A 27,149-nucleotide genomic window follows, 5' to 3' on the forward strand; every position below is an offset into this window, starting at 1 on the left:
TTTTTCTTTTTTGTAGGATCCAGTCCTATGTATCAAAATAATAATTAAAATAAAATATAAAGTAGTGATACTAAGTATTTTTTATAAATACATTTAGATCAGTATAAGGTTTTGTCTAAGACTTATACATGCAATACAACGGATGCATGGCACCTCTAATGTATTGACTGGTATTGTCACAGGTATCCTGACATATATGTCATTCTGTTATAGATACTTACAAACATTGTTGTTATTATTATTTAACTCCATGCTGTTTCTTTGCTTTTAGGTAGACAATGGAATCTTCCCTATCCGTGTATATTTTAACAGTGAAATTATTATACACGGCAATTTTTTGTCATAAAAAGTCCACATCATTTTTAGACAATACAATGATAGCATTTGTTTGTTCCTCTGAAAACTGACAGAGGGCACAGAGTTAACCAACACATTTAGGATTTCTAGTGTAACTACTAATCAAAAGTATACAGTGGTAAAGTTTCACCATCAGCTCCAGCTGCAGCTGAACATGACTTAGACAAGACCAGACATCTGTGCTAGTCACTGCAGGAAACAACTCTGCCCTCCATCTTGACCTTTCTGCTGTTTTAACAGAAGGATAAAAAATACTATTCACTTTTTAGTTTATTAAATAATCAAGGCAAATTTCTGATTCTGAGATGTGTTCCAATCGTTGGTAGTAGGAAAGTTTGTATTTAATTTTCTTTTAGGTTTTAAAAAGCAACAAATACAAAGTATGCTGCATAAACTACTTAAGAGTATACATCTTCATATAACCTGAAGTTAAAAGTGCTGCACGGTATTCAAGCTGAAATGCAGAAAACAACCAATCTCATCTGGAAGGCTGCATTTAAGGAAAACAGCCCAAGTCATTCCGTTTGTCTAAAGTAGCAAAACCTTCTGCAGGAGAAGGTAAATAAGTATTACCCAGGCAGCTTCAGTTTGCCAACAATTCATGAGTTAAATCAATGAGATGACAGAAGTCTAAACCATGGTCAGAGGACGGCAGTTCTATAGCCTGTATTGTTGTATTCTGCTATATAGGATCGTGAATTTACATCTGCCATTACTAGGGAAATCAGATACAAAGTTGACATCAGCGATAAAGGTCAGGAAATACAAATTGCTCTGGCAGACCATTTGTCATATTTTCCATATTATGTACCATCCAGAATTATTTCTCTCACAGTTTTTCTTCCTTACTTGAATATTCTATGTATACACAATTTCCTATCCACAAATCTAAAATTTTGATGGACGATGGAAAATGTGACATCAACAGCATCTTGAGAAATAATTCAAAGTCATCAAGCTACTGTAAGTAATGTATAGCTGCTGAAAGAAAAAAAAAAAAAAATCAAGTCTGCTATGGGTGCAACAATGCCTGTTCTCAGTACATGAGATACAGGGCCACATCTGAGGTTTACTTCCACGAAATACATCTCTCTCACTGAATACAGAAAACATTGTTAAAATTTACTTTAAAATTATAAAGAGGAAAACAGAAGGCACAAAAAACATCACTAATTATTTTAGCTTGACAGCAGCACAATCCTGAATATTCATTTCTCCAAAGCTTTCAGGTGTCTACGAGTGCATAGAACAGACCTGACACTTCAGGGACACACTGTACCCAGCACTATTCACCTTGTTCTGAGGTCAGCATTTGCCCAGAAACTAGCCCAGTGGATTTACTGCACGTACACAGGCAAAAAGCACAGTACACACGCGCTACAGTTCTTACATCTATACCATATTTTTGCCTGAGGTTTTCCAGAAAGTACAGAGCCATGCAACGTGGCTGTAGCAGCACTTCTTTCCTGTTCTGAGACTTCAGATGCTTCTAAAGTTTCCTATAAAACTATTCTGCTCCCAAGTTTGACATCTGCGGTAATGGCATTTGACATAACAGTGAAAATAACCATACCAAATGCAGTAAAATGCTGCTATAAGTCAAAATAAAATACTGCGTTTTACATACTGAAAAGGAAAAGATCAATTCTTACAGTTTATGCTGACATTGACTTTAACTTTTATAGCAATAATGACATAAAATAGGTATAATAACTAACCATTGCATTGTCTTCCCCTACTGCATCTTTTACAGTTTTAAATGACTAATTATAGAAAATATACTACTTACAATAAACTACATAAACTGCAAAAAATCTCAGGAGCACGTGCCTACCCAAGGTTTTTGAGAGAGAGTTCACTATGCATCTCTACTGTTTTACCAACACAAGTGCATACACAACTCACAAAGAAAACCACCCATAATCCTGTTCCTTAACTAATAACCCACTTGCTCTTCTCAGCTTTGTCTTAACTGAGAAAAAATTACAGTCAAATTTAATTGAAAGTTCAAGACTAACAGTGACCTTGCAATAATCAGCTGGAATAAGGAAATATTGGAAAGATACTTAAACTTTCAGTCTTGAACTCTGCATTAACTCCACAGGCAGGAAAATCTGCAAAGTTGCACATAAGTTTTTTGGAAAACTCTGAAAATTACATCCTGTATGAAAAAGAAAGAAAGGCAAAATGCAAAATATTTTAAAAATAAACTGATGCTTGGTCTAAGTCAGATTTTCTATGCAAACAGTTGAAATGAATGACTTGCTATCAAGCAACACAATCTCTAAAAAAAAGATGAGTTTTAACAGGTTACTATTCAGTAAATCCTCATTCCCTATCCAGTAAATATCCATCTGACAAACACAGGTCAACAAAGCAGTTCTTTAATCCAGGATAAAGGGAACTGCAGAGTTTACACCAAATTAAACTTTGGATAATAACTGAGATAACACACGGGCTAATACAGAAAAACCCAATGCTGTCAAGTTATCAAGTCCTTGCTACTCAGATGTCTTTGCAGCGTCCTTCTCAGGACTTCTGCTTTTTGAAAGACTGAAGAGCCAACATATTAGTTTTCCGTATTCATCCCTAGGTGTGTTTACTTTGCTGTCGCTCCCCTAAAAATTTATCACTTCATTGCTGAGTGCTCCCAGTTTCAGCACAGATCCTGTACACATGTTGTGCTCAAACTTTGCACCTCACAAAACCATTACACTCCATCAAGTCCATACGATATGCTGTATGCACACATTGCTCTCCCTGAAGAAATACACATTGCAGAAGTAATCTGGAATTCAGATTATCTGCTTATAAGTAACAAAGACTGTCCATATTTAAGGATATCATCTTCAAAGATCAACAAAATACACTACTGGCATCTGAAATAAGGAAACAGGAGTTAATTGAGAAAAATCTCATGAAAACAGTTAAAAATGAAGAACAAAAGACAGAAACTATCTTTTTCATCTACATAGATGTCCATAGTGTTCATCTTTCATGTGAAAAGTACTTTCCATCACACATAAGACCCCACTCCAGTGAATAGGCTGATGGTGACAGTCACACAGCTTCATTACTGTAGTAGGGAATGTACTTAGAGCAATACTTGGTGCTTCCCCCCATCCCCTCCCAATTCAGATCTTTTAAATACATCAAACACTTTCCTTAAAATGTTTTTTTGTTTGTTTTTTTAAGTAAAGACAGTTTTCTCACGAGATGGAAGTATATCAACATAGGAAAAAGATATATGTATTTAGAGAATAGGTTATTGGGTTTGTTTTTCCGCTTAGCACCAAGATAACATGAGAGATTTGGGGAAACAAGTGTAAAATTCTGTTTTCCCAAATAAAATACTGTTAATGATATATTAACTTATATAACCAAGATGTCTCAATAAGCTTTCAGTTACATATTTGAAGTATTCTTTGAGATTGACATCATTATCAATGAAAATTAATGGGAATTCCACAATATTATTCTTTTAATGTGCTAAAGAACATCCCCTGAGGAAATTTTTAAGTAAAACCTATATTTGGCAGTAATATAACAGAAAGTTATTAGAAAAACACTGGCAATTCAACAGTTCTTATTAATAGTGGAATTTCAGTTATTTCGTTTTCTTTTAAAGGTATTGCAAGAGAAGGTAAGGTGTTGATTTTTTATTTGTTAACGTGGCAACTACAGCTCTGATTTGGAACACACGATTCTAGGAAAGTTGGCTATAGCCAAAACTCAACGAGCAAAAGAATGAATGGTATACAGTGCTTCAGTGAATAATGCTTCCCAGTGGTTTGAATACAGCTGGCGTGGAAGAATCTTTCAGCAACTTTAACAAAAACCAAATCTGAGTTACATTCATCACTGCGTTAATGACTATAGGCAAACAGCCCCATGCTTGTTCTGGTCTGAGTTTCTGCCTAAAGACTTTTTCCCTTTCTCTCTTTCCTAACCTAAGATAGATTCCATTTTACATTACTTCCAGATTGAATTTGACAAGTAAAATATCAAAATATTGAGTGAAAGGTCCCAAAGTGTAAATTACATCCGAAGAGATAACTTCAACATTATATGAAGTAATACTAGCAGATTTTCCTCACTTTCCAACTGTAAAACCTTTGGTCTGTAATTGGGCACTTCCCTCCTGGGACTTCAATACCAAGGTGAGTGCATCTGGTGGTACAAGAGGTGGCTGGGAGCACAAAGAAAGTACTCACACACTTCTCCACACTACATTCCCATGTGCTTCCTCATCTGCATTCTTTTGCGAGTCTGCATACATGACTGGCTAGGACTAATTTAAAATTCCTCACTTAGACAACAATTCTTGCCGGAGTGATGCACAGCTGCTTCAGAATATTTTGCAGAATATTTTGGTTTTGCTTACAAGCAAACATCTTCCCTAGTGTCTGATATAAATTAGCCCAGGAGTGCAAATAAAGGAAGTTTTGCTGCATTATATTTAGCAAGTTTCCTTGTGATAAAATTCTCAACAAAAAAGAAACATTAGTCCAACAGTTATACCACTTCAATTGAATGTACTTCTAGATATTTTATTTGCAAGTTAACAACGAGAAGCAGTCCTTGTCAAGGGAAACCTTGCTTCTATTCAGAAACGGTAGACAGATGGACAAACATGGCCTAATAGGTATCTACAGACATTGCTATGTATTAACATATTGCATATTAATCATTATATATTATAATAGAATTCTTTAATTAATTACGTCAAACTGGTGCACCTGATGGAACTGAAGGTGTCCCTGTTCATTGCAGGGGAGTTGGACCAGATGGCCTTAAAGGGTTCCTTCCAACTCAAATGACTCTATGATAACAGATATTACTGTAATATGTGAAACTGAAACTTTTAGTTAGATGTTCTTAGCATTCATATTATTAAAATTTAGGTGATTAACTTTGGCAAACATTTATTTGCAATCTTTTGAACAGCTAAACAGTTGCTTGCACAGTAAAACATGCAACTTCCTGCTACACTGGGCATTTGAATTCACAAATTCCTGATTTTATTTCCTTGAATTCAGACTACCACAACCAATATTTAAAAAAATAAAAATTTAAAAAAAAAAAATCCAAGCAATTAGTTGTTATGACACAATCTTATTTTAAATTTCCACCTTATAAAACTCCATTGTAAAATGAGCATATGCGCAGATGAGAAACTATTTAGGTCAGTTAACTGTCCAAATACTGGTTTTTGCAGAGACAACAACAAAAATGCTCAATATCATCCAAATTAAGAGCAGTGGGGCTCACAACTAACAGAAAACTAAATCAGATTTAAAGCCACCCACCAAGCTGAAAATATTTAGAATTACCACTGCAACACACTATAACGAAGGATTTCACAAGCCTTACATCCTCACTGCAGACAGCTTGTACATTAAACATTTGATGATGTGAGAAAAACAGAACACACTGTCTGTGTGAAAACCTTGAGTCTAGCAGAGCAACAAAAATAAATATTTCACTGACAAACCCTCAAACCTGTAAGTGAGGCTACTTTTATTACTGATACAGTATCTGCTTTATCTCCTGGGTGGCCAAAAATGTACTAAGCAAAGGAAAATGAAGTTTTGCCAAAAGAAAGACTTTATCATTCCTTTGTGTTGCACTACTTGGAACGCTAGGCCTTCCCTGAAAATCTGGGTTATATTTCCATACCTTGTGAAACTCTCTGCATACAACCTGGCACAACACACCCCAAGAGTGTCTGTCACACACCAAACTCTTTGGCATTTCAAATCATTTAGAAGGCCCTACTGACATATGACAGATTTCCAAGGACAGCAGCAGCTGTGTGGCTTGGTGTTGTTGCAACTATTAACCTCCGTTACGATGCTATAGCTGAATTAAGTTGTCTGCCAGCAATTCCAGCTGGCATAATACATTACTATGTGGTGTCATGCTGCTTAGCTATGGTCAGTGTAGTGACATGCTGAGCTCCATGTGTTCATCCTCTTTTCGCAGATAAAGCTTAAATCCTGGAACTTCATGCAAAGTACTGATTTCTTTAAGTCATAGCCAGTCCAAGCCTTATCAGTTCTAGTCATATATACATTTAATCAAAATAACTGTCTAAAGAAATGAAATTCATCTCTGCACGCTGTGGTACCGTACATGACTAGACTGGGAAGAGGATAGTCACAGCTAAATGGCCTGCTGGAGGCAAATAATGTTGCATGTCTTTATATTGCTTGGTTTTCAAATTGTTGTAAGGGTTGGGACAGTATGTGGAAGATTAGTGCAAATTCAGTGTAGAGTCCTACAAGCTATTTTTGGATGGCACCTAATCCTCATCCTGCAAAGCACAATCCTTTCCCAAAGGGCACTCAAACAAACATTTGCAGGATTTCAGAAATAACATAATTTGGTACAAGACGAACAAATAAGTAAAGCAGCAAAGGCCGCTACTTTGTTAATGCTCACCCTTTTAAAGCAAAGGTCCTTTACCAGCTTGATTATCAGCACTTAACTGGTTTCAGTCCTGTGGTTTCAGACCCAAAACCAAAAAAGCAAAACGCACAAACAAGTGTTCAGAAGCAGTTACTTGTGCATACCCACACTTTCTTTGCTTGACAGAAAGCCTGTCTTTAACACTCTTCATGGAAGGTCCAATGAGATAGGCTGCAATTTATTACTGCTATCCAAACCCCACACAATCAGATGACAGCAACAAGCACAGTCTGTTTCTTCCCTGTTATCATTTAATAGATATCTACTCCACCAGAAATGGGAGAAAATTTAAAGAGAGTGTTCATACATTGTATTGCTCTGAATATCACCTTTACTTCTAACAAACTAAATTTGAAACAGCATATAGCTATGACAAAAAAAAAAAAAATCAGAACCTGATTTTAAGAATAGCAACGTATGAGCAATTCCATCATCATGGTTCATTTTGAGACATAGCGAATACTTCAGAGTGGTATCTTGACAAACAACTTGTTACTTGAGAGACAACTATTTCTAGCCCTTTCCAAAGGCAAAAACAAATTAATGATTGGTTTGCATGCATGTTTGTTTTGGGTTTGGTTTTGTTTGCTTTATATTTCACTACAAGCACTATTATGTTAATATGTTTTCATGGAAACACTTAGAAAAATAAAATACAGAAAGCATTTCAAAGTGCATTACATTTTCACTATCCAGTTTCCTTTCAAAAGCCAGAACTATATTTTAAGATTAAGAGCTATTTGAAATGCAGACAGTGAAGCGAGGACAACCTTCCTGAGCAAAGCAAATGAATGAAAAAATGAGATTTTATACAGTCCTATTGTTATTGATTGCATTCACCACATAGCTCTGAAAAACAAGATAACTCTTTCATTAATATTATACTAATTCACCATTAAGCTCACCTAGTACATTGTGAGATTTTCCTGCAAGACTAACTTTTTCCTCCCATGCTATTTTTAAATTTCCAACATTGCATCAATTCATCGATGCCAGCACCCATGGCTGAGCATAGAGCCAAGGGGAAGTAGCTCTGTCTCTGCCATTTCACTACTCTTTGAGACGGGACCTGACAGGCTCCCTGCTTTCACCCTTTTTCCTCCCCTCTTTAATTACAGCCACACCTATAATGAAACCTTACAACATTACTAACTAGCCTGATCATTTCTGCACTTTTCTGCAGTTACTGTCATTCTTTGAGATGTTCCTTAAATCATAACAAAAGTTCAGAGAACAAAAGAGATACAAACTCTTTATATACTTTCTTGCGATCAAAACAAGCTTTAAATGGAATTTGGTTTTGTCATGCAGAGCTTTTTTGAGGAGGAAGGAGGTGATGTCTTTCAATCAACTTGCATGAGAGTCTTTCCCAAGCAAGCAAAATGTGTAAGGAATGCAGAACGGAGCCCTTGAGGTATTTGGGGGATGGTGAGGAAAACAAAATTAAAAGTGACTGAGGTGCCTCTGTTAAAACCATCTACTTTGTACGCACATGAACATTTCCTCATTAAAGATTCATAACAACTTTATAGTTTTAATGCACATGTGGCCAGTGTTACAGTTCAGTAGCCAGAACTCTCAAAAAGAAAAGGAAGAAAGACGAGAAGAGATATCTTGCTGTTTTTTTAACCGATTCTCTTTCCAGAGGAAATAGAAACTTGCATTTTACAGACCAAAAAACAGCTACTGTAAAACTCTGCCTTTTTAAGAAAGGCCTGAACAGATGAAAAACAAATCAATGTGTCTGCTGTAATCTGTATTCACAACTGCTGCCCATTTTCTGCTTCTGAATTTCTGCATTTTTTTGCCCCAGTGAAGAATGAAGCCACGTCCCTCAGTCACAGCCTTTTTCTACATTCTCCTACCTGTCTGTAAGGAGCACCCTGAACAGCTCCTTGCCTGCAAATGATAGTAAGGTATGCAAGTAGAGAAGGACTACTAAGGAAGAAAAATGTATTCTTCCCAACATCAAACTGAACATCTGCACACAGGAAGCTAAGCTCTGGATTTCTGTAGATCAGACTAGGACAGTGATGACTGCAGCAGGATCTATCCACAACTACTGCAGTTTAAGAACATGCAGATCTTTTCCTTTATGATCAATCTTATGATGCAGATTTTACTTTAATTCTTCTACTGTCCGTTGAATTTCAAAAGCAGAAATTTCTCTTTAAAAGTAGTCATAGTGTTTGTGCCTCACAAGCTCCACTAATGCTGCCAATCTCCCATCCTGTTACTTATTTTCACTGGAGAAGAGAAATACTTCCACTGCCCTTCCCCTTGTCATTTCATTCTGCTGTCTAAATCAGCTGTTTGGCTTTTGGGGTTACTTTGTTTTTCTCTTTTTACAATCATTGTTCAAGTTGGAAGGGACCCTAAAAGGCCTTCTGGTCCACCTTCCCCGCCATGAACACGGACACCTACAGTTTCATCAGGTGCTCAGAGACCCTTCAGCCTGACCTTGGATGACTCCAAGGACAGGGCACTGACCAACTCTCTGGGCAACCTGTGCTGGTGCCTCGCCACTCCCATCATAAGGAAAATTTTCCTTACATCTCCTTTTAGTTTGAAACTACTTCCATTGGTCCTATCACAACGGATCCTGCTAAAGAGCCTGTCCCCTACAGAATCACATAATTGTTCAAGTGTTTTGCCAGAAAGCTATCAGCATCTGGTAAAAAGCACTGACTTCAAGCAGAAGACAAGCAGGCAACACACCTTCAGTACTCAATCCAGTATTGAGAAGGAGGGAGGATTTAGTTTCACATCAGTAGACTTCTAGCATAGTTTTGCAAAGAAGAAGTTTTGCAATGGAACAAATAACTGTGTAAGAATTCCCCTCCAAAGGGGTTAATCTTTTCCAATATTTTTCTTTGAACACCCCTAAATGCAACGCAATGCAGACAATCCACTTCTTTGCCAGATCCTCTGTTCAGTGCCTCCAAAGGCAGATCAGAAGCATATCATTTTTAAGCAATGTCTGCTCAAGTGAGCACACTATGCCTGTAGTTTAAACAGACACACAGAAAAAAATATATACACTTCTTTCAGCAGTACTCTCCCTTCTCCTTGTGTTAGTATCAGCATTCCATCACACAGTAACACACATCCTGTATTTGTGTCCTATCAGCCTGTTACAACTCTCCTCCTTCCATCTTGATTAGTTAACCTCCTGCTCCATTTCTCCTGCTCAATGTTTTCATCACCTTTTTTTTTTTCCTTTCCACTGGTCATCTTAATGGCAGAGGCCTTAATCACACCCTTAACAATACTACCTTCTACAAAGACCATTTCATCTCCCATTTGGTTGAGCACACGTGGTTTCCTGATTGTTAATGGGCCATATGACATGATACTGTGACAAGGTGCATGGATGAGAAACTCCATGCTGCATGGATGAGAAACTCCATGCTGCATGGATGAGAAACTCCATGCTGCATGGATGAGAAACTCCATGCTGCATGGATGAGAAACTCCATGCTGCATGGATGAGAAACTCCATGCTACATGCAGAATGCTCAAATGCCTGATAAAATAGTGTGCCTTGCTAAACACTGCTTTCCAATTCCATCTAGCTTCCTGTTGCAATAAATCCAATGCATATAGGAAAATATTTAGTGTTTTCAGTTTGACTTTCATATCCCAGAATTATTTGGCAATAAAATTCTCTATAACCCAATGTAATTATCTCACTGTTGGCTTCAAGACAACAGAATATTTTTGTAGTGAATGACCACATCTGTACTGTGTCAGGCTTAGTTAGAGATTAATAATGGGTACTACCATTCTCCCTACCAATTTTCACATTCATGATATATTATAGTTACATTTAGAGAGACAGATTAGATCATATGTTTATTATAATAAATGTCAGTCACAAAAGCACTCCAACTTAACTGGTAGCAGCATCAAACTTTTGGGAAGACAGGTAAAACGTGTATATTAGCATAAGCTTACTTTGCTAAATATTCTTGTAATTACAGCATGTCGTATTACTGCCTATTCCATAGCATAATGCAAAATCTATTCATATGCTTATGTCCCCATCTAGCATGAGCAAAGACAATGAAGTTGACTTGGATGTTGTAAATAAGGGCAGTTCCATTATAAAACCTAGATTTCAGGGAAAAAAATATATCATATTTAATACTTTTCAGAACAAGATAGCTGATACATCACCATGAAGAAAATGTCAAGGTTCTTTATGATTAAATTGTGTAATCTTAGCAAACTTGAAACCATTGCTACTTTAAATCTATTAAAAAGCAACAACATAAAAAAACTGATAAATACATACTAAAATTTATTTTCTAGCATCCTAGACTTAATTTTTCTTATTTCATTCTAATAAGATGAGAGGTACTAACAGAGGTACCCCTGCCACCACCTAGGCTGATTTCCTAATAATAAAGCATTTGCAAAGTTTCTTATTTTCAGCAATCATATGATATTAGATATTCAAGTGAGAATTTTTTATATACACAAATTTTTTGTATTAAGTTTTTGCACCATTTAGATTTTCATTGGCAAACTAAACTACTGATATAAAAATTCCATCACATACTGTTCCAATATGTACATCTAAGCAATAAATTTTCATGCTCTATTCTACAATTAATGAGGTTACAATTTTTCTATCAATGCCTTTCAATATCACATACACTATTGTGTTATCATACAAAGCCCTCTATGCATCTTTGAACTCATTTTCCTCTTTTTTTTATTTTTTTTTGAAATGTACACAAATGCATCAAGTTACTGTAAAAATGATTAAGAATGACTTACTGGGAATTTTTACTGTATTGATATATGACACACACAAAATGTACCAAGTGAATGTTGCAGAATAATTCATTTCAATGTTTTATATAAATCTTTGCACAAATGTAAGGGATACTGTTTAAAACTTTGCAATTCAGCCAAATGAAAACAGATTATCACTAAAATATGAAGGACTACATCTGAAAATCAGAGACAAATCTCCACCAAATTCCAAGTCTGAATGCTTCAAATCTGAATGTAACAGTGTTGAGAGAGAAGAAGGGAGTAGATAAAAATCACTGTTTTACACAATTTCTTTAGATTCTATCAAAATCCCTTTTCTATTTGTCCTCAGAAAGAATTCAGCTTTTTAACAAATCTCTGTAAGACGTTCACCTCTGGCTTAACCTAAACAGCCAAACAGCCACCAAAGGATCTGATGAAATTATTAGCACTAGAGATTAAAAATACAGAATTAGAACAAATCTGTGCTAAGCTTTTGGAAGAGACTTTTGTACGGAGAAAGAGAAGATTCCAAAATTAAAGTTTAAACCTTCTAAACATACCATAGAGAAATCAAGTCTGCATTTTGGAAGATTTTTAGAGGATAGTATTATATTAATAATCTATATAACATTATTTCCAGAACAAAGGAGAAGTATGTATTTCTAAATTACATCAGTGGCAATGCCAATTTTAGTATGAGTATCTATTACAACTCAAGAAAATACAGTATAAAATTCTCTTAAATAGTTACAAAGATAATGCTCAAAGCATATTTTAGAAGAGTTCTACAGTATAGTAAATTAGATGCTTTTCCTAGAAAAAGGAATTAACAATTCATGGTCATTATGCAACCAAGCAAACCAGGAATGGGTACTCAAATTTATGACTGTTCAGAATATTAAAAAACAAACCCACCTTCCAGAAGTTGTACATATATAAAACTATTAATCATATTTATTTTAAGCAAAATGCATGCAGATCAAATGATGGCAGATGTACTTGTGGCTGACTGAAACTGTATTATCTCAAGGCTTGACTCATCTCCAGCATCACTTCAGGCATAGATTTTTGTTCAGGTTAAAATAAACAATACTTCTTTAGAATTACTGATTAGCTTTAAAAACATCTTCTAACAAGGGTTACCTGTTGTTCAACAATAGACAAAATAAATAAATAGGAAGGACAAATCACTGAAGGGTGGTATATTACATGTAAAAGTTTCAAGTTTATCCAAACAGCTGCCTTCCTTTGCAAGGAGCAGTAAGCTCTAAGCACTTCCATTGCCTCTGTCTCTGCGAGGAGGGAGCAAAGAGTTGGGCATGAAATAATGATCTGTGGCAGTGCCACACTTTGTGTTTCAATCAACCCCTTCTTCAGACGTTTCTTTAAGTTTTTTTCTTTGAATAGAAGAGAATAAGCAGTAAAACAGAACACCTTTAATTTAATTCTATAAAGTCAAATAAAAAAAGAAATGGGAATGCCTAGGCTAGTATAATTTTAAAAAGTAAATTTTACAAGTCCCTTGTTCTCAGTAATAATATATACAAATATACTATTAGGAAAAAATCAGATGATTAAGCTAGAAAACAAAGCTGACATATCCCCAAACGTAACACAGAAAATTCCAGGAATAGCTGGCATGCAAAAAGAGAAATGCCAGTTAAGAACAAAAAAAATGGTTTTGGCTTTTAGCATTCTGGGCTGTAGCTGGCTTGCTGGGTAATTGGCTGATTGACTGTTCAGCTAAATTTCTGGGTGAGTGCTGGAGCAGGCTGCCTGACTTCCTTCAGGCTCACAGCTGGCAAATTGGCACTGATATTATACGTACATGCACATGCATTCTTTATTATTTTCTTTGAATCCACACTCATTCTGTCTCAGATAAGAGCCGGGAATTTCAATGGGAAATGAACGGTAATCATATCTAGAATAAATATTGCCAAACTGGCAGTATTATTGTCATCTATGAGCTCATATTTAGCTAACCTGAATTCATCCTAGTGAGTGATGCAAACAGTGCACTCATGTGTAGCTGTGCGGTAGAAATACATGATGATTTGTTCTATTCTTAATATCAGAACGTTGGCTCATGAGCAATGAAGCTAGAGGTAATATTATCAAGATAATTATGCATTTAAAAGAATTGTTCACAAAGTCAAGATCAATACAAGTTGGCCAGGTATGCTGCTATCTCTGAAACAAGAAATTTAAAGCTGTGGTTCAGCCTGCAAATAGACTGCTCCTTTTACACTGGCCTATTACTACAGCTTGACAGTAAAACCTATAAGCTGATATAAAAGGTTCTTTCACTCATTCTTAAGGCTAAAGATGCTACACATACATTGCATGATCCTGTCTGCCTTCTGCTGGCTCACCACACCTCATTAGAGTTTGTTTTTCATATATTCCATATACCATCTTTTAAATGTTCTTGAACTACATAGTGACTTAAATAGGTCATCAGAAAACCTTTGGTTTCAGAAAGTTTGGTTTCATGGAAGTCTGACTGTGGAACACCAAATGCTGTTTACCCTTCACAGGTATCTTAGAAGATTTAAGTTTCCTACAAATCCAATTGAAGAAAAAAATATCCACATGTACTTGTATAGGAGACTAATTTAACCAAAAAAAAAGAAAAAGGATACAAATGGGACTTCATAACGTACCACCAGTAATTTTACTACTGATTTACAACCTCTGAAACATGCAAGCATTAAAATAAATAATCTCACAGTTAATTCTCTACATTTTATCAGAAACTCTAAAGATTTATTCTGTCAAAGCTCACTTATCACAGAAATGTTTGAAGAAAGATATTTGGTGGGTTTGCTCAGCAAAAGAAAGTGTGGCAGACCATGTGCTCACAAGTTCCACAAGCTGAAGTAACAACAACGCTGACAACGACATCCTTGTAGGGGCTTTTGCATATGTTGGCATGAGCCCAGAGACCTGAAGAGTTCATGCTCTGATTGCTGGCATGTGCTTAGCTTCACAAGCTCAGTAGACTTATGTGGTAAATTACAGCATTATGTTCTGTGTAGACCTCATCCAGAGAGATGGCTTCACTTCTCAGCTTGAAGCTACCTTTCTTCCTAGAATGCTTGCTAATAAAATAGCTGTTCAGCCTCATGCCAGCTTCACGTTTGGGAGAAACACAGGCACTTCCCGTGGAAGAGGGGAGCATTAGGGAACTGCATCTCCATAGCATGAGGTAAAGACAAAGGCTACTGCAAGGCATTAGACAGGCTGAAGATATAAAACTTGGCTTAGCTCATTCACGTAAGAATGAGAGCTCCACTGTTTTACTGAGGAATTTTCACACTACAGTGTTTTAGTGGATGTATATAAAATGAGCCAAAACTAAGAGATAATATAGGACTTCATGCACACGTAAATAATTATTCAGATATTTAATGCAAGAATAAGGTACCTGTCTCGGTATATGAATAAGTAGTCAGAACGATGTGAGGACAAAAATACAGTAACCAATGACAATTGTTTTTCAAATCTCACAGGAATCACGTCTAAGAAATGAATATTACACTTAAAAAAATAATAACAAATCAGAGAAGCACTGGAAATTATCATAGAGTAGAGACTTGAAATTATGAAATTGAAATTTAGAATATACATCTGTTAGCACAGTGATTCAAAACAGAGGTTTTGAACAGACCAGAAATTTCATTATGTCAATATGAGTAAAAGAAGAAAACTTGTATAAAGATCATTTCCACATGTGCTGTTGCTAACCCCTTCCAAACAGGCAGGTGCCTTCTGACATTTTATTCACATCCTCCACTCTTCTGATAATATTTATGACTTCAACCCACTTCTTTTACTTAAGGCTAAATGGTTTTTCTTTCATTATCACTACTTAACAAAAATTAGAACAAGGTGAGTGGAAAAAACAGGAAATGGATGAATGAAGGAGAAAATATGTCAAAGCCATTAGCTAAGGTGAATTTTCTCCTCTGACAGTAAGAGAATACGCGAGCAGGCAGGTGTATGAAACCAGGGAGCAGCTGCTGAGGAGTAACAGAGCCAACAGGAAAAAGGTAAATAAATGAGGTGTCTATTTCTGCTTCAGAAGAAAAACCATTTCATTTGATTTACATAAACTACTAAGTGCTAATTACAAACCTCTACCTACACACCTGAACACCTGAAACTGGGAGACAAAGGTTTGTATTTTACCCTCTATCTCTACACAGATGACAGTTCCAATAAATAAAAAAAAAAAAAATAAGTTTCATTTACCAAAATTACAATTTTAGAGACAGCAGAAAGAAAAACTTCCCGCATTCAGGGAACTTCAGGATTCAGGGAGAACAGAACAATAAAGAAGAAAGTAGAAATCAATTCAATGTCATCAGTAGGGAGCTTTCAAGTTTCCTAGGGCTTAAATGACAATTTGGTCAGCACTATTACACAAGACCAGAGAAAGCAGCTTTATACAGATCTCCTAAGTCCGAATATCCCAGTGAATTTCCAGAGAGTATTTTCTGCATGTGGGTTCAAGAAGAGTTTTTCTTTTTATTCAGCTATATGTGAGCTTTACAGTATGAGTATAACATTCAGACGTTAAACTAAGCTGAATTTTTTCTTGTCCAAGTATTCAACAAATGGGACACAAATCCACTTGCTAGTCTATCAAAAATAATATATTGTGATTGGATACAAAATAGATAAGAATGTCACTTTTAGATACATTTTAGGCTTTGTGCCCATAAACACTTCATAGTTACTCTCATGACGTCATTGAGATCAGCCTAGTTTTGGCTTGCTTTGCCAAAAAAAGTAAATATTACAGCATTGTTTATTAGTGGTGAACACCACAACGAGAAAGGAAATCGTTTAAATTAAAGGATAACAGTCCTATAAAATAACATGGGCAAAAGTAGGCCATTAAGATACATATTAAAAATGTAAAAGTAATGCAAAAGAAAAGTGCAGCTAATACAGGAAGGAAAAAAAGATTTGGAGCAGTCCTTAAATTCTTTGCTCAAAACACTGTTTGAAGCTGCTACAGAAGGAATTCTGTGCCTGGCTGGGGTTTGCTGAAGTTAGAAAACACAATTTGTGACATGAATCTTTACATCTTTACTGCAGACACCTCTTGGCACTGCAGTGTTCAGCAGCAGTGTGTTACTTTTTACTCGATGCAGGACATGGCTTTTGGAGGTTCCTCTCCAACTCCTCCTTTTTTCTTAAAATGCCAAAAAGGCCAAGAGAGGGAGCGTTGCACATTATGTGCCGGCAATCTGAACCATGAGGCACTGAAAAAATGTTGGCGCCCATGCTGGCACGCTTGTGGTCAACGGAACTGTCAGGTTTGGACTGATAAGGATTTGTGTGTTCCAATGGCAAAGAAACATAAAAAGAAAATGAAAAAAAAAACACATGATATGATGACTTCACCTTCCCTGACGCATAATTTTAAGAGACATAATTTTGAACTGACGTTTCAGAGTTCTTAACGGAGTGCTGGAAAACAATTAACAGCATGGTTAGTTTATGGCATACATTATGACAGGGAGCACTGAACAAATTTTTTTCTTATGCCTGGAAACAGCCTGGCTGCAATTTCTGCTCTCACATTCCTAAACATTTTTGTGAGCTCACATAACTCTGTACAGTAGGAAAGCTTAATACAGTACTCAAACTTCACTCAGCTGGGAGAATTGTCCCTTGTGAGGCACCAGCGCTTCTCAGAAATACCTACAAGCAATTAATGGTACAAAAGGGGAAAAGCTATCAAATGCTCAACTTAGCTGCTGACATAGTACAGAAAACACTGCTTTGTTCTGAACACAGTGTACTTTAAATTCTCATTTCAGCTGAAATGCATCTCTTTAAGGTCTTTTAAAAAGCATTAACTTGCTTTGCATTGACAACAACGTGAGTATCGAACATAAAGAAACAGAATACTCAAAATAACCAGTGCACCATGTGTTTGGGGAACATACATCAGTGGTAAAAGTTTCTTTCACTGGCCAGTAATTACAGCATTGTAGTACAAGCATTACAGCTATGGTTGAGGGGGCATGCTTTTTAATTTTATTTTTTTTCCTCTCAATAGCTACAACTAAAATCATTTTTCCTGATGTAGCATCTTTCAGATTTTTTCATAGAAAGGAATTGTTATGAAGAGTTTCAAGCTGCCCCTCTGGCAGTTTTCTGGGTTATAAAAGCATGATAAAAACATTTTATTTATGCTTCGACAAGTTTCTTGCATTATGCTAACTCAAGTGGCTTATTTTTAACTAAAATTGCTTATTTCTATAAGATGAAGCTCAGTATCATCGTGTAGAATAATTTCAGTTTATTCATTCAGTACCCAGGACAATACAAATCCACATTTTTATTCCAGCACAATGTTCTTTTCAACAAAACACTTCCTAAAGTAGACCATGGAGGAATTTTGCAATTCCTTTTCTTCCACTGAATATGTGCATAGCTCAGACTACACAAACATCCTCTATAGCTCTCCCAGTCACTTTCCATTTCAAGAACGAGGTAATTTGTGTTAACGCAAGACAGCTTATCATGTGCTAAGTCTGCATGCAATTTTCTCGTGAGAACAACCATTTTGTACCTACTTGACATACGCAGCACTATGCTACAGCCAACTAATCAATTGGGTCTATATTAAGAAGTGGGAGAAAAACTGCCCACAGCTGTAACATTACATCAGCTTTCCTAACTATTTTAGACAACTTATTTCTGTTTTGTTTTGGGGTTGTTTTGTTTGTTTGTTTTGGCTTAAAACTCAGTTGGCATAAATACAGTTCATTCTTTAATTATTTTTTTTTTTTAATTTTACCATCTCAAAGATTCTTAGTCAAGTAAAGAGCTAGAGAATAAGCTATGCTTTCTGCAGGCATTCCAAAAAATTTTGATGGCTATGATCTCCAAAGGCCAATGGCTGCCCTTGGCAGATTTATACACTACTGTGATGTGAGTGAGCAACAGCAGGTCTTCATCAGAGACCTCACAAGTCTGAACAGTTAAGCTTCTGGAGGAGAATATGTTTTATACATTATTCTTTTTCTGTGACTAAGCAAGTGAGAAACATCTACCATTTGATATCAAGTCAGAGATAGAGCAAAAAAAAAAAAAAAGCAAGTGATTCAGTAGAGCCCAAGAGCTCTCAGGGGAAGGATAGAGTTCAGAGCTTTTTCCTGATACACAGGGGAGATGTTCCTGCTCAGGGCCTGAGGTCTCTCACATTTTATGTCCAGGTGTGACCAAATGAGGCAACATTTACGTGAACAGTAAAAATGCTAGTGAGCACATTGCATGTAAATACAAGACATATTGCAATACTTTTTGAAGTCTGAAAATATTCCATCCACATAAGCAACAGCTTAGAGCTGAGGAATCACAACCACAAAATACTGAACAGAGGACTGCTAGCAACTTAGCTCACAGCTCACTTGGTAAGACCAACTCAGTTATTCCCAGCTAGCACCAATCCTTACCAGCTTGGCTTCCAGCACACTGCAACATGACTGCATACAAACTGCCCTTAAACTGCACTTCTGATTTTCCTCCAACAATTAGCATACCATTTCTTTACAGAAAAGGTACACAGCTTGCTTCAGTCCTTCGTCATATAGCTTAGCTTCATCACTGCAAAAAGTTTCTGCTACATGGAAACAAAACAGTACATACTTGAAATGAAGTACTGACACATTTGACAAAGATGTTCCTTAAATTGCTTCATCCCTAGAAAATGTTTTTATATTGGCATGTGGCATTTCATGGCATTCACAGAAGTGTGTTGTTAGGGAAAAAGAAATGCAAAATGTTACAAGCATAGCAGTGAAACCTGAAAAACCACGGATGTCTTAAGTACCATTACAATAGCACATATGTACCAGCAGCTGGCAGCTATGTGCCCAGGCTGAAACTATAGTTCACTGCCAGGACTGGAAGAACGCGATCCCAGCAGCCCGTTTAGCATGGTATAAATTCTTAGTAGCAAGTGAGTTGTTGTTTAAACTCACCTTTGGTATTCTGAAAGAATAAAAATATAAATGCTCCAGAAATTATTTTTCCTTGTCTAGCAATGTGCTGGGCGGGGGAGGGGGGAAAACAAGACCCACATCTCACTCTGAAGCCCAGAATTAAGAGTACAGACATGGCCTGGTAGTCCATACTGTTTCTATCAGGGGGAAAATTTGAGATTCAGAGAAACGAACACTGAAGACAAATCAACAACAGGCTTAAGGTAGAAAAAAAGATGGAAATCACACTTGGTTCTGGATATCTTGAACTAGAGCTATGGCACTGACTTTGCTAACCAGTTTTTCCAGAGTTAATTGCTACTGTTTTTCAATGGCACTGTAATATCCAAAAGGAAACATCAACTCCCTTGAGAATGCTGCTTGTTTTCAGTCCTGTGCTGTGGAGGCTCTTTACAGGTATACATACAGAGTAGTCTCATCCTCAACAATATGAAGCATATGATGTTTAGTAGTCTATATTGTGACTTTGTCCTGGAAAATAATAATTAACTAGAGGAAAAAAAATCCATTATCTTTCTGTCAGATTGCATTACAAGTTCCCTGACAGGCACTTCATGCTTGTAAGACTTACAGTACCTGTGCCTATTAGAAAGAGGGTGATATAATTTTTTAATTTCTAACTCTTCTGTTTCTGACAGTCATGCTAACAATAACAAGTTCCATAATTCCTGATGTCACGCTAAATCTCTCACTGATACTGCACACTTAGACATAATGTCTGAAGTTTGGAGAACTCAGAAGCGGTGGTGGGTTTTCCTGTTGTCCCTTCCCCCTCTCCAATGCAGTAGCTTAGCGTTTGCTTTCTTTTATTTTTAAACAAATAAAAGGTAATAAATGTTGAATGAGACTTTTCCTTTATCACTCTGCTCAGCTAACAACACTGTAGTCATCTCTCAATCATACACTGAAACTAAAAGGGTAACTCAAGTTCAATGAGCACAGAGAGGAACATGAGGTACAGGAATCGTTCTCAGCCCAGTTTAGAGAGATTACACAAAGTACAGCAGGAGAAACATCATTCCAAATAACTGTTCCTGACCTTCCTCATCTGCTGGGATACACTTAACCACTTCATCTAGTATTTTAGCATAATGAGATTGTTGCAAACAATTACAACAAGCCAACACAATAAGAAATTTAAAATAAAAAATTTCTTGTTTCTCCCCAACACATTGCTAGACAAGGAAAAATAATTGCTGGAGCATTTATATTTTTATTATTTTAGAATACCAAAGGTGAGTTTAAACAAAGAGCTTGTTTTTTTATGGTTGTCAACTGGAACAAGAGAATTCACTAAATCCATGCGGGATTTGAAAAACAAAAAATGTCAAGACTTCAGCTGCTTGAAAGAAATCTGTACTGATTTCCCTTCTTATTTCTCCAAATAAATAAAAGTGAATAGTTTCAATCATGCTCCGACTACTTGCACAACAGAGAGCTCTAAGAAGTGCGTATTAAAACACCCTCACCCAGAATAACGTCGCAGCATTTCTCAAAACATGGCTATGCTGTATTTGAGATGAATTAATGTGGTTATCGGAAGTCTCCAAGATTATTTAGTCCACTCTGTGTAACGTTTGCCTGAAGTTATGCTCAAGCCTCTTAGATGCAAGCTCTTCAGAAAAAAAAAAAACAAAAAAAACTTTTGCAACTGAATCCTGAATGTCATCGCAAAATATTAACTTGTAACAACTAGTCTTTACCTATTTTTAAATAATTTCCAAAAAAACACAAGTAATTCTAAATTTAATTTGTTAACTTAGTTGAAACCTAAATTGTTACAGCATTTCTTTAAGCATTCTTCTAATCCTTCATAGAGTCAAAGATGCACATCTCTGTTTCTGCATGTATAAATGCACATTTTACACGTATAGGCAGGAAAAAAGCAAAGTGGCCAGTAATTTAGAGAATGTAAATTTTACGTTATAAGAAGCACTTCAGAATATTGAAATGTAAAACCTTTAGACTTTGACCTTTCATCACTTGAGCTTTACAGAATAACCAAACACCATATTTTTGCAACAGCTGTTTAACAGTGTGGTTTTTTTCATATGATCTAATTCATTGTGCTTGCCTTTCCTGCTCTTTCATTCCCTCAAGTTAATGTACTATTACTTCAGTTGCATAGCACAGTACAAAATTGCAGAAAGTGACTGTACTGCAATCTATCAAAACTAAGGTTTTATTCAGTCTTATCTAGTAGTAAATGAGGACAACACTTGGCTGCTTAGTTGGTAGCCTTATAATACCACAACACTTAATAAAGGCACAATCATTGTGAGAACTGGTCTATACAGTTAAAAAAATTTTTTTAAATAAATCTTAAAAATATTTCAGTGGAATTTTTCTTTGTCTAGAAACATGTCCAGGAATATTAGGAAAATGTAACAGTGGCAGTTTTACTGAAACTTGAAGTCTTACTGCCTGGCATGCTTTTGTTCTGGGTCAACTGTGAAAAATATGTGTAATCTTGCGTAGTGATCTTCCATCGTGATTTCCCAAGGAAACGCCGCTTATGCAATCATGTTCTGTTTGTGTACGTTTTTTTATTTTTGTTTGTTGATTATCTCCAAATAACTTCTGAACCTGATAAAGACTTTCAGCCACATGGGACAATGTAGAGCAGTCCCAGAGGTAATTATGCTTCTGTAAACTTCATAAAAACGTACATTCCATTATGAAACAGAGAGAGAGACCTCATACACCCATTTAAAAAAAAATTCACAAGTACAAAATCAACCCTAGTGAGCACCAGGAAACCCACAGGGGACTAAAAGCCACAAGAGCTTGCCTCCTGCTAGAGGTAGCATGAGGGTCAGCACAAAACAGGCTATCAAGGCAAAGTTGAGGAGAATAAGAAAAAGAATAGTGTGGTTAACAGCTTTCTGCACATTCTTTCGTGCCGGTTGACATCAGGATGAGGGGAAAACATTTAATTTCATAGTGTAGACATCAACTTTGGGTCCAGCATAGCTGGAGCATCTGGCCCAATAGTCTCAATTGTAGTCCTCTTCATGATTCTGGGGACAACAACATTTTCCAGAAAAGTTATTTAGAGGCCAGATGTTATCAAGCATAAGGAGACTTGCCACTACTGTTATTCATAATATTCATTTGCTCTACACTGTTGGAGCAGGATCCACGTGATACACTGTCATGATACAGTACATCCTAGTAATGTGGTAACCTGCACTAAGCCATTTTGATAACAATGGTTATTCCTATAGGCAATGAGTTATAAATAAAAATTAGAAGAAATAGCCAAATTATAATGGAAATTTTCTATTTTATATCTTGTTTCAATTTATGGAATATTTTTTTAAGCACTAAACTACATACAAACTATACAGACGCTCAGTTATTCAGGTCCTCCAAAATCACGCTTACTTAAATGAAAGCCTCCGAGTCTATGAGACTTACCTAAAAGGAGCACCTGTTTCATGGCTCGGAAAACTTGCTTTGCCATTCTTTTGTGATACTCAAAGCATATGAAAAACCTATTTGACTGTAATAACTGGTCTGTCCTGCTCAGATCAGTGCATCTCATAAGAATATAAGACACTGAATACCAACAAAGAAGGCACTGAAACCATTACAAGTTGGCAAGTCTTAGCCCCAAGCTTCAAATCCAAACTGAACTCTGAGCTCCCTGAATATGAAGCCATCTCCACAGGGTGTACCACAGAAATGGTTTCAAGGTGTTAACAGTTTGCTTACCACATTTGCTTCAAAAAAGTTTATTTTTCTACCCATACTTCTGATTTTCATCCAAAACAAAGGGAGTAGTCAAAGTCTATATAACTGAGTACAGTACAAAACCTAAGTTTACAGAAAGTTTCTATTCCCACATGGTATTTAAGTAATAGTATTCACCTCTTTTTAGTTAGACTACAAAGTAAACCCAGAGGCACAGAGGTGCATCATGATCCAGATGCTAAAACACATTTGTAAAGATTGACTCACAAATGAGCACAAGGGTTTCAGAAAACTCGAGTTGAGTGCTGAGATAGTGTGCCACCTCCACAGAGCACTCTTGTGATTCACTGGTCATGCTCACAGAATACAGAAAGAGCACCCTTTGTGAAATAGTTTTTCAAAACATTTTTTATAAGCTTTCCAATTAAAAAAAAGCTAATATTTCATAAACGTACTCTGACAATTTTTACTTATATAATCTTTAATATAGAAGGTATTAAATGTTTTATTTTTAGTAATAATGTATTTACTAATACTTTATTAATATATTTCTACTACCACAAGGGAAATAACTATCCTCAAATCTGTGTTTTTTTTGTTTTTCCCCCTAGCTGGTTGTATCACCATAAAAGCTAATATCAGATTTTCTTTTACAGCAGTGATACAAATGAATACAATTTGAAATAGAAAACTTATATTAATGCTACGTATAAAAAAGTATTTTGAGAAGCCTGGAAAAACAAATAAGACAAGATCCAACTACAATAATAACAACTACAATAAATAACGTGCTTCATGTACAATAAGAGACAATCTACCATAGTCTTTAGATAAATAGCTACTGCCTTACTCTTAGAACAGTCAGTTCAAGTGTAAACAACTAATGCTTCTCAGTAATTTCAAACTAGAATTCTTCATTTTATGCAACTGCTCAGCAAGGCTTCTCACTTGGGCAACACATTGCTGGGAAATCACCAGGGCTTGGGAGGACTAACACTTCTGTAATCCAAATCCTGCTGCGATGTCTTGGAAAGCAAAATTTATTATTAAACTCTGAAGTTTTCAAGTTTGACGTTAAATTACTTCATCATCCACACGAACTAATGCTTTTCTGGTTCACAGTAACCACAAAAGAATGACTGACATGCATGATTCTTTTATCTATGGCATTCACTTCCCTAACCTTCTGTTCCCAGTAAGACCACAAGGAGTGCAAACCTAAATTGAATGAATACCACTTAACTCCAGCACATCCACATTTCTAATCACATGATCTTGTGAATTGAACATCACCTCAACTGGATTTTCCTGCTAATACATTTCATAGGATTCTCCATCTCACCGTTAAGGCAAGGAGTAAAAATTCTTTTGGTCCACTTTGATGACCCATGAACAATGCCAGCAGTTGCATGTTGCCATGGTCTTCCATCTTAAGCATCTAAAATACCACTCTGAAGTGGCTTGTATACAAGGAGAATACAGTGGGAAAACATTTGTCTAAGTGTTAGAGACACTCATCCAGAGGTAGTTCATTCACATCCACTGTTTCCACCTCTTAGAAGGCTACCCAAGCCATTTCTAACTCCCCAGATTAAACTTCGCTACTGTAGGTATTTATGAGAAGTGCATATGGACAGACAACGAGAAACAAAGCATCTGAATCTGATGAGAATGTCACTTCTAGCCTTCAAGGACAACTTATGGATTTTGTATTAACATCATGGCCAAATAGCAGTCAGCATATACAGAGACAAGACTCATTTCATCTGCAGTGTTGTATATAAAAAAAAAAGTCAATACCATAAAAGTAGGGTTTAGATGGTGATGATACTTAAGGCTACACACCCAAGACGTTTTGTTACTGTTCTCAATAATGTCTGCAGTGTCTCTTCAGGTTGAAAGTATTTCCTTAACAGATGATTAATACACATTAAGAGTACATGCTCAGTACTACTGCTGAGATACAGCATATTCAAGTTTTATTCATTATGAATCCATACACATCCTTGTTTGAAGTTCCCATGTCAGAAGATGCATAAAAAATGCAAATTAAACACAGAAAAAAGAAAAATACAGAGGAAATATTTTTCTTTTTTCTAAACACAACTTGCAATATCTTAGGATTTAATTTACTGATTTGTAATTCTATCCCTTACTCCAGATTTCCTCTAAAATATTTGCAAGCATCCTTATAAACATCCAATCATTCTTAAACTGAAAGTTCACCAGCAACTATATAATATACAACACAAATGCTGTTCATTCCATAGCCTGTAATATTGCCAATATTAAATGAAGTATTTGTAAGATCTGTAACTATATAATTTATTTATTTTTTAATGGAGACTGTTCAAACAGTTAGCTGTAGTTCATTTAAATGTAGGGTGTTGTTTTGGGGTTATTTGCATGTGGAAACATTCATATGTCAGAATACATTAATGAATTCACAAACGTAACAACTATTTCATATCAACAGCTCTACATAGCGAAGATATTCTCAGAAAGGAACAAAAATAATTTAATCAACCTGCAGGAGATAACTTAAGATATGTTTAATTTAATTGCATGGCTTACACACAACAGTAAAGTTTTCACAGATATTAAATATGGACTTTTAGACTTGGTAGCATTGTTATTTTCAAATGAGTGACCTCCACATACAGAAAACAGTGTTACTACAGTAGCACTTATTCCACTGAAGCTTCTAAACATTTCCTTCCTAATTCATCAGTTGCTTCTGAGCAAATTAGATGGAAATATCATTCTTGCCCTTCTAAACACTGGCTACAAATACACAACCACAGAGCTTTGTCAATGTCGGAATGCTGTCCAGTTTCTTTGTCTAGAATATAATTAAAAAATGGAAGTATTGGAGACCAGTGAGCTAAACAACCCAAACTATATGTCAGGTACATTAGTGTTACCGTTACATATACCAGTCTTCCCTGTGATAGTGTACACAGTGTAGTACAAGACTTTGACTAGATGTTTATTTTAGTTTCAAATTGATGGTAGTGCCTTCCTGTATTTTCCACGTCCATCCCCATTCACTCATTTCTATTCAATTTCTTAACTTGACAGTTGCTTAGAAAATCTACTGCGCACTACATTTCAGAACACCCCAACTTTCTTATCCGAAGTTTGGTTTTACATTCAAAATATAAAGACTTTTTAATTGAAGAAGGAAGAGGCTGATCAGTTACTCACAGTCTCTCCAGGGACCTCAGTCCAAAGAAAGAGCCATTCTTCAACCATAAGATCTTGTTGTTACTCAGAATCCTGTAAGAATTCAGGAAAGAATTTGGTTAATAGAACATGATAATTCTACTGATTAAAAACATGTAATTACAGTAAATGACTGCTCTGTAAGAAACTAATCACAAAATTCTCTGCTTCATTTGCATTTTCCCTGCATGGTAATCTTTATGAATAGCTATTTTCTGAAGTAGCTAGTTTTTCTTTATTAAATAATAAATGCACTCCCAAGAATGTCAACAAATGAACTTTGGTTGCAACTTGAAAAGTATGACATTGGTAAGTGTCCCCACTTCACTTGCAGATTGAAAGTTACCACTAGTAAAAACATTTGTTGTATTTACCAGCCAGCAAAAGGCTGATCAAGCAAGAGACATGTTAAAAACTGTTCCACAGTTACTGGAAGACAATCTAGTCACTTTTCAGTGGCTGCTACTGCAGGGATGTACAAAGACTGACACTATCCTTTGTGCAGTAGAAATTCAGTAATTCAACTTCATCTGTCCCATTCACAACCATGAAGCACATACGCAAACTCACTGTGCGTGCAAGCAATTGAAAAATGTGTCAGCT

At 36.1% G+C, this 27,149-nt stretch overlaps 1 protein-coding gene across 1 annotated transcript in view; it reads right to left on the reverse strand.

Moving 5' to 3' along the window:
* The window catches only part of LOC100543833 (adhesion G protein-coupled receptor A3), a 214,922-nt gene that overhangs the window by 181,987 nt on the left and 5,786 nt on the right, over nucleotides 1–27,149 (reverse strand). The window contains exon 3 of the mRNA XM_031554586.1: nucleotides 26,529–26,600. Within this exon, the coding sequence (XP_031410446.1) occupies nucleotides 26,529–26,600 (72 nt within the window). The remainder of the gene's footprint in view (nucleotides 1–26,528; nucleotides 26,601–27,149) is intronic.

Source organism: Meleagris gallopavo, chromosome 8 (assembly GCF_000146605.3).
Source record: "Meleagris gallopavo isolate NT-WF06-2002-E0010 breed Aviagen turkey brand Nicholas breeding stock chromosome 8, Turkey_5.1, whole genome shotgun sequence".
In the NCBI taxonomy this organism is placed as follows: Eukaryota; Metazoa; Chordata; class Aves; order Galliformes; family Phasianidae; genus Meleagris; species Meleagris gallopavo.